At 38.1% G+C, this 11,281-nt stretch overlaps 2 protein-coding genes across 4 annotated transcripts; both read left to right on the top strand.

The window, feature by feature from the left end:
- The first annotated feature begins 722 nt into the window (after positions 1–722).
- Positions 723–7,668, top strand: LOC141633933 (glycerol-3-phosphate dehydrogenase SDP6, mitochondrial-like). 3 transcript variants are annotated; one of them, XM_074446281.1, is made up of 6 exons: positions 723–1,504; positions 2,478–2,948; positions 3,602–3,933; positions 4,998–5,158; positions 5,905–6,163; positions 6,939–7,668. In XM_074446281.1, the coding sequence occupies exons 1-6, from the start codon at positions 1,147–1,149 to the stop codon at positions 7,236–7,238; spliced, it is 1,881 nt and encodes a 626-aa protein (XP_074302382.1). In that variant the 5' UTR covers positions 723–1,146; the 3' UTR covers positions 7,239–7,668. The 3 variants fall into 3 exon arrangements, 2 of the variants coding, with proteins under 2 accessions (XP_074302382.1, XP_074302383.1); XR_012538703.1 differs by having other exon boundaries at positions 925–1,504; positions 5,905–6,608; XM_074446282.1 differs by having other exon boundaries at positions 925–1,504; positions 3,872–3,933.
- Positions 7,669–8,796: 1,128 nt separating this feature from the next.
- Positions 8,797–10,725, top strand: LOC141630175 (uncharacterized). The gene has a single exon (XM_074443039.1). The coding sequence runs from the start codon at positions 8,797–8,799 to the stop codon at positions 10,723–10,725; it is 1,929 nt and encodes a 642-aa protein (XP_074299140.1).
- The last annotated feature ends 556 nt before the right edge of the window (positions 10,726–11,281 follow it).

Genomic DNA, 11,281 nt, shown 5'->3' on the forward strand with positions numbered 1-11,281 from the left:
GTATGTTTCCTTATTCCGTTTAGGCGTCTATCTAATTAGCTATTAGTAGTCACCTTATAATAAATTTTATTAAGATTGAGTTATTGAATAAAAATAGTGAGTTTTTCGTTAACAGTTGTAAACATCGGTTCGACGAGTTCGTTCCAAAATTGTTATTGTCTGACGAGTTTTCAAGCATTAACCCGAGTTATAATCAACAGGTCTTGATTATAGATCACCATTGATCGAGTTATAGGTCTAACCCGAGCAAATGTCTCATTGCTTTGATTTCAAGACAGATTTCGAAGCAAATATCCCTTTTTCATTATTATTCGTTATTCTTTAAACCGCTTCCGCACAATTTTTGTATCAGCATCGAAGGGAAGTAGGTGTTGGAGGGAGGAGAGGGGTGGATGTAGAAAAAAAGGTTTTTTCAAGGGTAGGAAAAGGCAAAGGTCGGTTTCTTTGGGAGAATTTTTCTCTCTATCTCAAGCCTTGGTTTTAAAGTGATTATTTCAAGTTGAGTTTTTTTATATGCCTAGTGGGCATAGGTTAGAAAAACCGTTTTTATATTTATACTCTTTGCGTGTGACACAATGATGCTTTGAAAGAATGAATTCATGAAGACACGTGGCTTTATATAGTGCTTAGTCTCGTATTTTATAATTTCATTAATAATAGATGGATATCTCATAACAATTTCCTTAGTTACCGCATTTTATATTGTGCACATTCAGAAAATTGGGAGATCAATACGCGTAATCACAAACTTATACTCTCCTAAGACCAGAAATCCAAACATAGAATTTATTAATTTATTTATTTTGATTTGAATTTTCCTTGTAATCCCAAATATCAAATTGACCAAAAACTCCTTAGCCCGACTTCACTCAACGGCTCAGCCCTTACTGCACTAACATTGTACGAGGAGAAACACGTAAACTTAAGGAAAAGGAAATTCAATAAAGAAAATAACTACTCCTCTCTTATTTTCTTCTCATTTCTTACGCCCAATTCATCAAACAAGTTGATTTTGCTGATATTTCATTTTGATTTTTGGAAGATTCAATTTCGGTCAGTATTAATTTTGATTTTGATTTAGCGGAAATAAGTACTACTGCGGTGAGTATTTATTTATTTACATTGAATTGAATTGAATTGAATTGAATGGCGAGTGCGGCACTCCGACTCCGGAGAATAGGGATCGCATCCGCTGCAGTAGCAACAGCCGCATCATTAAGCTTGACATATAGCGTATCATCGAATGAGCGGCCTGCTGAGTTGGGGTCAATTCAAACAAGGATCGCTGACCCCAACGCCATAGTTCCTCCTCGTAAGGCCCACACTTCCTCACTGATTTCCTCCACTAAAGACAACCCTCTTGACCTCCTCATTGTCGGTGGTGGCGCCACCGGCTGCGGTGTTGCTCTGGATGCCGTCACTCGTGGCCTCCGTGTTGGTCTTGTTGAGCGTGAGGATTTTTCCTCTGGTACTTCTTCTCGTTCTACTAAGTTAGTTCATGGAGGTTTGTCTTTCTTTCTATTTCCTTCTTTTTCTAAATGTTCACTCTCATTTCCATCCCTGTTAGTATGGTCATCTTAGAAATTATCCCGCCCTCGATAGATGAAACAGAATTGCCGATGATTTAGCCTAACACTGTAGAGCCCTTTATGTCGTTCTTATACTCAAATTCTAAACTAGTAACTTTAGTCCAAACTCGAATTGCAGCTGTAAGATACTCTCTCTCTCTCTGATGCAGTGATATCAAATGTTCACATATGTATCTCGTTGATATTACAAAATTTGTTAGTAGTTGTCATGTCAGGGGTAATATGGTGTAGAAAGTCAGTCTCACTTGAATGGATGTAGTTGTAAGTTGTAACTAGTAACCTAATATTCAATGTTCTAATTTAGCAAGTAGAAAATTCGTCCATTTGTCAATTGATATACTCCCTCGGTCCCCGTCATTTGTTGTTCTTTTTCATTTTTGGGTGTCTCAATCAATTGTTGTCCTTTCTATTTTAAGAATGAACTTGATGAGCAATTTAATCATTCACACTCAATTTGGTCCACTTGTCATTTAGTAATTTGTTCCCTCCTCTTTCCTTGGTCTTTGTGCCAAAACCAAAGGACAATAATTGACCGGGACGGAGGGAGTATGTTGCAATATTGGTGACAGATTATCAGCTGCTGAGATTTTCGGAGTTCATATTAATTTTTTAGTAGTAATTCAAAGTGATAATACGGTACATGAAGGAATATTGTCTTATTATCATTAACTTGCAGAAATCTTATGGGGGGCCTGGCACTGCCCTGTCCCCAGTATACCAGACGGTAAATCCGCCACTGTTTTAAAGTACATATAAGTTCTTAAATGAGGCAATTTGTTATTTGTGAAATTTGTGGATGGTTCTTCTATGGATGGTGTCTAGTCTTTTCACCTTTTTGTGTTTCTGTTCTTGTATTTGGATGCTTACTGAATCTTTTTGTCAAGCCAGGAGTCCGCTATTTGGAAAAAGCTGTGTTTAATGTTGATTATGGACAACTGAAGCTTGTTTTTCATGCACTTAAGGAACGTAAACAAGTGATTGATAATGCTCCTCACCTGTGCCACTCTTTGCCATGCATGACCCCATGTTTTGAATGGTTTGAAGTTGTGTACTATTGGGCGGGTTTGAAACTGTATGATCTGGTCGCAGGGCCAAGATTGCTACATTTATCAAGGTATTACTCAGCACAAGAGTCTATTGAGCTGTTTCCCACTCTTTCTAGAACGGGTCAAGAAAAAAGCTTAAAAGGAACTGTAGTGTATCATGATGGGCAGATGAATGACTCTCGACTAAATGTCGGCTTGGCGTGCACAGCTGCGTTAGCTGGTGCCTCCGTACTGAATTACGCTGAAGTTGTTTCACTACTTAAAGATGAAAATGGCCGCATAATTGGTGCACGGATTCATGACAATTTGTCTGGTATGAGTTGTATTCTATTTTACACTATTTCAAAATATCTTCTATTCTTGTAATATCATTGGTTCTTAATCTCAGACAAAATCTTCGCAATGCTTCCCACTATCACGCGTGAAGTCGTTGTTAGCGTTCTTATAAGCTTATGATGGTAGAGACTAGAGGGGTCTCATTTTACTCCCTCCATTTTTGTCAGAATCCTTCTGGTTAGCAGCCTCCATTTAGGAAAATTGTTTTTACTTTAGCTATACATATATAGAGTGGTTTGGATGGATAGTGAGCATATATTTGTATATATAGGTTTCAAAATCATGTCTGTGGTTTGGATGGATAGGAAGCATCTCCAGTTGTGATGACTAACTTTCATGCACTAGAATAAACTCTTGCGTTTAACGAGGTCCATATTTCTTTAACCTTCCTAGCCCAAATGACTCCCCATCTTATTGACTCCTCCAAATAAAGCTATTTGTTATTTAACATATTTTCAGCGACCATTGTCTAGTCCCAGTTACTCCCTGTCGACTCTCTGTCTTTGTCGTTCCTTTACTATCCATCCCGTCCCTCTATTTGTATATTCCTATGCACGTAGGCTTACATGTTTCGTGAAGGATATTTCAAGTCTTTTTAATACTGTTGTACTGTACATTATTGTTTACAAGGGGAAGAGTTTGATACCTACGCTAAAGTTGTGGTAAATGCTGCTGGGCCGTTTTGTGACTTTGTTCGTAAATTGGCTGATAAGACTACATCAGCCATGATATGTCCCAGCAGCGGGGTGCATATTGTTCTCCCTGACTACTACTCTCCTGAAGGAATGGGATTAATAGTTCCAAAGACAAAAGATGGGCGTGTTGTTTTTATGCTACCATGGCTGGGGAGGACTCTTGCAGGGACCACCGATTCTAATACCATTCTTACGATGTTGCCAGAACCGCACGAGGATGAGATTCAGTTTATATTAGAAGCTATATCTGATTATCTTAATGTCAAGGTTTGCATGTGTTTTTTTATTATTATTTATTTTACTGCTGCACCACACTTATTCCAATCAATAATGAAGAATTTCTGATAGTTTTTATCACTGTTTAGTATGTTGGCCACTGGAAGATGGAAGACCGTTCTTCGTGTTTACAACATATGGTTGAGCCTTATTCTGAAACTGTGTTTTGAAAGGCATTAGGCAATGAAGAATTTTGAGCTATATGTAAAGCTATGTTAATGTTGACTCTTCAGTATTGGTTCATACCCATATCAGACAGAGGAATCCAGGATATAGGTTCGAGATAGTGTTGAGCAAAATATAAAATACTGTTTAGTACAATTACAATACGATATATAAATTTAATTATATAAATTTCTGCATATAGGATACAAATTCTTGTATATAGGATACAAATATTTTAAAACCATATCGTTATAGTATCGACGGAATTTGAAACCGGGTAAATGGTTTCTGATGTGGTTTTTGAATAAGCAAAGAAATAAAAATAAAAAGTTCTTACCATTGAATTGGGAAGTTTATACTAATACCATCTCATCATTATGAGATGGTATATCCACCAGTAAAAGTCCACCAGTAAAAGTTAACTACATATTATCTCAATAACTAACATGGAAAACTTTACCCCTTTTACCTCGTCATTGACGAGCGCCTTTTAAGGCATTGGGGGGTTGTAACATTTGGATCTTTGATCAGTTAGTCATTTGTTGGACTAATTGTATTATGTTATACTCGACTACTCCTGTTTAATTTGGATCTACGGTTCTCGATTTATTTTATTGAGAATTATGGGTAGTATCGTCATTTTTAGTGTTTTACCACAATTGGACGATTATGTTTTGTGGTTGTGTAGGTTGGACAATGAAAACCGTAAATACGATTTATAATACGAAGACGATACGAAATAAACCATATATATGGAAACCGTATACCAATATTTCACTGTTGGTGTTCACTTTTGTCTGCAATTTGGATTACTTTTATGATATTCGACGTTGAATAATGTTTTTACTTGTACTTGCTTTTACCCAGTTCAATCGATATGTTTGGTACAGGTACGCCGGACAGATGTTCTCTCTGCATGGAGTGGCATACGCCCATTAGCGATGGATCCAAGGGCAAAGAACACCGAGAGCATATCTCGAGATCATGTTGTTTGTGAAGATTTTCCTGGTCTAGTCACCATCACTGGTGGAAAATGGACAACCTATAGAAGGTACCTTCTTTGCCGTGGACCGTCTTGTAATGCTTTTTTGTATTTTGAGCAAGGAAAGTTTACAAAGAAAACACTTGTAAGTCGACCAATTATTTTTACTTGCACCTACAACACCAATGACATTACCCGAATGACTCGGTATGTATACGGCCTTGCTCTTCTACTATCGACACAAAGACGCTTTTTTTTGTTTGGCTGCTACTTCACAATCCCAACCAATTAAGTTAGTCATTTTGATTTATTACATTGTAATCGAGAACAAAAGAACAAACAATGATAAGAACCACTGAACCACAACCTAGTTAGTTAGTCATTAGGCTTTTTTCATTGTGAAATTGAACCAAGGAAAATGAGTCTTTGCCTCAATTGGAAATAGAAATCTTATTTGCACCTCTAAGACAATGTTTTTGCCAAGCACGTCTAAGTTGAATTGCCATGTTACTCAGCACATTGGCTAGAATCTAGTAGAATTTTTTAATATCATTTATGGGGTTGTAGTTGTATTAAACATAAAAATTAGTTTAGCCCCCCTCTATCCCCTTACTTCTCTTTTCATAAGAACACCCGGTATTATTAGCTACTCAACAACCTTGTTCTTTTTTTTTTTTTTTGCCCCCTCTGTATTATCTCTGCGTTTAACTGGATCACAGTTCATTTCATGTAATAGGTGTCAATGTGCCATTGTTTAATGAATGAGCAGTATTTTGACCTAGCATAGAATTGATTGCTTATTATGGTTGCTGCAGCATGGCTGAGGATGCCGTTGATGTAGCGATCAAGTCTGGAGCACTAAGTCCAGCAAATAAATGCATGACGGATAACTTGATACTCTCCGGTGGTTATGGTTGGCATCCTGCTTATTTCACTATTATAGCTCAGCAGTATGTCCGAATGAAGAAGACATATGGCGGAGAAGTTGTTCCTGGTATCATGGACACTTCTGTTGCAAAGCATTTATCTCAAGCATACGGTACACTGTGCGAACGCGTGGCATCTATAGCTCAGGTTGAATTGTTGATTTCTACTCTCTTCTCATAGTTTGTGAAAATTGTTAGCTTGAATTTCTTTTTATGTTTTACCCAGGGAATCAAGGACCTCGTCATGTATAAGTAGCACAGAAAGATTCTCTTAAGTTTGCTACTTAAACTCTACGTTCGGATAAAATAGCAAGAGAGGGGGTGGAAGTAGAGGTGGCAAATGGGTCAACCACGTCAAGTGATGGTCGGGTCAATTTCGGCTAGGTCATTTAAGGTCTGCCACAGATTCCGTTTCGAGGCGGGGCGGGTCAAAACATTTCGGGTTTTGAACCAGTTTCGGATGTCAAGCTGTGGAGTTGGGTCACCTTGTGTTGGTGGGTCATTTCTGTCAAGATTGGGTCAATTAAGGTTCAAGCCGGGTCAATTTGGATTTCGAGTCTTATTTGGGTCAGACATTTTCGGATCAGTTTCAGGTATGGTCAGCCTTATCGGGTCGGGTCAGGACGGAGGAGGGGAGGGGAAGTTGAGCAATGTCATTTTTCCTTCCATACCTTTGTCCTTGGCTAGTTTGATTTGTAAGACAGCAAATGGAATTTTCCTTCCCTCTGTTACCTCTATGGCTCTATTACCCAGGACGTGTTGAGCTGTTGCATCATATTATATCTCTTTTGTGGATTTGCATGTGAATATATGAAAAATGTAATTATGTTAAAAAAAATTGACAACCGTGTTTGGCTATGGTTGATACAGTCACAGACATTGTATACTACCTTATTAACATGATTTCTTTTTCTTTTATTCAGAATGAAGGTTTAGGCAAGCGCCTTGCCCACGGATATCCTTTCCTGGAAGCAGAAGTAGCATATTGTGCTCGATACGAGTATTGCGAGTGTGCAACTGATTTTATTGCTCGAAGATGTCGATTAGCTTTCCTGGACACTGATGCTGCTGGTCGGGCTCTACCTCGTGTCATTAACATTTTAGCAGCTGAACATAATTGGGATAAATCAAGAAAGGATGATGAGGTCAAGAAGGCTAAGGAGTTTCTGAACACTTTCAAATCATCAAAAAATGCCCAGTTTCATGATGGGAAGCACAAATAGCTACTCAAAATAACAGATGAGTTGTGCCTGTCAGTTTAGGCGATTTAGAGCTCTGCTGAACGAGTAGGTGATGCAATATCAAGTTGGAGGCTGAACTGATGGAACTCGTGGGAATACATACACTTGATGTTTTGGTGGCTAACAGGTTCATGCGCCATCCTTGTTTTGGGACAATATACATCACTGCTTCTAAATAATGAGCTGCCAATTTTCTTTATTATGTTACGGTGGATGCCTAGTTACTACACAAGATTGCCAGACTGAGGTTCTTTTGTCCGTTGGCTTCATGGTATTACAATGTGCCCATGATTTGTAACTTCAGAGCCAACTTATATTGATTTAACGTTAAATAACGACATAAATAAAATTACAAGTGTGAATACAAGTGTTAATTTTTTTTTTAAAAGAAAAGCAGCCATGTATTCATCCATATAGGGAATAAAAGGCCAAGATCTTATAAAAGAGAACCACTAAGCTTTACCTCAAGCATTCAAAGACTCAACAATCTCATCCTCATTTGAGGATTGAGTTACAAATAATAATCTTACACTAGCAATATATTGGACTCTTCTAACAATTTAATCAATATTATGCTCCAATCCTCGAAAGACCTTGCATTCCTCTCTTCCCATATGCTATAAACAATAGCACCAAGACAGCTAGAAAACCATTTTGCTTTCCAATGCTTGCATACCCGTTTACTTGCTATCCAGTGAACCTCTTTGTTGAGTTTGAGTGTTCTATTTGATAATCTCATCCAAGCCAGTTGACTCCTCCTTGCTGAACCAAAGTAGCTGCATTTCCAAAACAAGTGCTTGTGTGTCTTATTATCGGCCTTGCATAGTATGCATCGATTTACGATTGGTATACCTCTCAGGGTGAAGCTGATCAATAGTAGCCAATTTCTGCTGCATAGCTAACATCAGAAAGTCAATATGCTTAGGTACCACAGCTCTATTCCATACTGCATTTGCTCATCTGATATGCCTGCCTTTGTGTCTGAACTGATTATAGAGCAAGTGGAGCATACGGGCACCTTGTCTAACACGGCTATTCAGTAATGCTTGAGCATTATCAATACTGACTGTGTGAGAATATGAGTTAGTTACTCATATTCATAGTACACACTCTTGTATATAAATAACAAATGTTGTACAGCTAATTAAGTTAATAAGATCATTCCTTTATTTACCTTTCTCTCTCTACAATTTTATCTCTCTATAACAACCTAATTTTTCCCAAAATACTTTCTTACATATTATCAATGAATTCCGCCATTGTTTTCTGCTTGAGCTCGACTCCATGTCTTCACATGGTATCAGAGTAGGACTAGTTCCTGTCTCTATTCTGTGTTGGAGCTTAATTCAATTGCATCGTTCGCTTCTTTTTTCTTTTTCAAAATCAAATCAGAAAACCCTAAAAATTAGATTCGTCAATTTTTTCTTCGATTAATTCAAATTCTGTTTCGATTCTTCTAATTCGATCAAATCGATCATACTTCTTGCGATTCTCGCATTAATTCTGTGATTCTTCATCAAATTTCTTGTTTTCTATCAAGATGTCAGACACTGTTGCGAACTCCGACACGGAATATAGGAATGCTTATGACGATCCTCTTTTTCTATCGATGTCTGATTATTCTGGAATGAAGCTTCTGGAAACTGTCTTTAATGGACATAATTATCCGAATTGGAGTCGAGGAATGCTTCTTGCTCTCGGTTCGAAGAACAAACAAGGTTTTGTCAATGGTGCTATACCTAAACCGGATGCTAATTCGCCAAAGTTGCAGCAGTGGATTAGATGCGATGCCATGGTGCGCTGTTGGTTGAGTAATACGATTGCTGTAGGGATCAAGGAGGCTTTCACTTCTTCTAAGTCAGCTCGGTTGATGTGGCTCGATATTCAAGAAAGGTACGGTCAATCCAATGGACCTCTGCTCTTTCAATTAAAGAAAGAAATTAAGAACATCTTGCAAGATCATGATTCAATTGCTGAGTATTTTACTAAACTTAAACGTCGATGGGACGATATTGATGAGATTGAACCTTTCCCTGAGTGTCAATGTGGTGTTTTGGAGAAGTGTACTTGCAATATCCTGAAAAAGATGTTGGAAGCCTCATCAAAGGAAAAGTTGATTACTTTCTTGATGGGACTGGATCATACTTATGAACACCTCAGGACAAACATTCTCTCTATGGAGCCATTGCCTAACATCAACAGAGCCTATTCCATTATGCACCAAGTCGAAAGTCAGAAGAATATTACGAATATCTTACAAACAGCTGAAGATACTAGTGCTCTGAATGCTGCCAGGCCTGGTCCAAACAAGAATGGCGGGCCTAATGTGGCTTGGAATGTCTGGAAGCGTGATGGTAGCAGCAACACTAAGAAGCCTAAATTTGATGACAGATGGTGCTCTGCCTGCAACAAAGGAGGACACACTCCAGCAACATGCTTCAATCTCCATCCAGAACTCAGGGCTAGTTATCAGGCGAGGAAGAAGAACAATTCCAAGCCTGGTTACACGAACAATTTCACTCCCAGAGTTGCAGCAAATGCAGAGACATATGAGGATGAGACTCCACTTGATTTTACTAATGTGTCAAGCACATCAAAGGGGCCAGAGCAGGTCAATCCAGCTTTGGTATCAGCAGTGTATCAGCAAATTATGCAAGCTCTGCAAGCTAAGGGGCAAGGTGGCTCCCAAGATTATACTTCTGCTTCTGTTAACTTTGCAGGTATAATTCTTGCTACTAATGTCGTATCTGATGCACGTTTACCTGATGAAGTGAGTTGGATACTTGATTCAAAAAGCTACGACCACATGACTGCATATAGATCCTTATTTGTGTCCTTTAGAAATTTGCCTAAGCCTATTCTCATTGGTCTACCAGATGGTACTACTAAGCTAGTTAGACATTGTGGTGACATAAAGATAAGCTCCTCCATAACGTTACATGACGTTTTGTATGTGCCTGATTTCAAGTATAATCTGCTGTCCATAGGGAAACTCTTATTACATTCTCATATGAGAGTTTTCTTTGATATGGATTATTGCATTATACAGGACCAGGATAACAAACTAGTGGCTACCTGTACAAAGGAAGGAGGCCTTTATAAGCTCAAGCAAGCTTCTTTAGCTATTAAGAATAATGAAACTAGGCATAATGATAACATTGTGAGTACACAAATGTTCTGTCCTAGTAGTAGTCTTACTTGTACTGAGATTGATAGGTGTGCTGTTCATAGCAAGATGGAGTTATTACATGCTCGTCTTGGTCATACTTCAAGTGTAAAAATGCAGCATATTTCTGATCTGCAACATATTGCTATGATAAATAAAGAAGATTTAAAAAACTATCATTGTGATACTTGCATTTTGGCTAAGTTACACAGACTATCTTTTGAAAGAGACTTGACTAGGGCACCAAGCATTTTTCATCTTATTCATATAGACTTGGGGGGCCATATAAGGTTGCTAGTTTGACAGGGGCCCACTACTTTCTCACAATAGTTGATGATCACTCTAGGACTACATGGACTTTTTTGTTAAAATACAAGGAACAAGTGTACTCTACTATTGATAATTTCCTAGCTTATGTCCATAATCAATTTGGTATTAGTGTCAAGAGAATTAGAAGTGATAATGGGACATAAATCTTTCAAGACACTTATAATCAATTATTTGCTAAGAAAGGCATTTTTCATCAAAGAAGTATACCTGGAGTGCCTCAACAAAATGGTAGGGTTGAGAGGAAGCATTGTCATTTGCTTGAAACAGCTAGGGCAATGAGATTGTATGCCAACCTACCTAAGAAATTCCGGGGAGAGTGTTTGTTAGCAGCCACGTATATCATTAACAAATTGCCAACTGCTGTTTTGGCCTGGAAAACTCCCATTGAAGTCTTACTAGGGAAACAAGCAGATTATGAAGAATTGAGAGTGATAGGGTGCTTGTGTAGGGTAATATCCGTATAAAACCCTTTCTTTATAGGATTATAACGCAAAATTTATATGTAGTTTATAGTCATAAAACGAAAACA

This window comes from Silene latifolia, chromosome Y (genome assembly GCF_048544455.1).
Source record: "Silene latifolia isolate original U9 population chromosome Y, ASM4854445v1, whole genome shotgun sequence".
Lineage (NCBI taxonomy): Eukaryota > Viridiplantae > Streptophyta > Magnoliopsida > Caryophyllales > Caryophyllaceae > Silene > Silene latifolia.

Bases quoted from the DNA above. Each gene is read 5' to 3' on its own strand.
- LOC141633933 (XM_074446281.1), top strand. From the start codon at position 1,147: ATGGCGAGTGCGGCACTCCGACTCCGGAGAATAGGGATCGCATCCGCT. The intron at 3,934-4,997 runs GTTTGCATGTGT...TGTTTGGTACAG, and splicing joins CTGATTATCTTAATGTCAAG to GTACGCCGGACAGATGTTCT. The intron at 6,164-6,938 runs GTTGAATTGTTG...TCTTTTATTCAG, and splicing joins GCGTGGCATCTATAGCTCAG to AATGAAGGTTTAGGCAAGCG.
- LOC141630175 (XM_074443039.1), top strand. From the start codon at position 8,797: ATGTCAGACACTGTTGCGAACTCCGACACGGAATATAGGAATGCTTAT.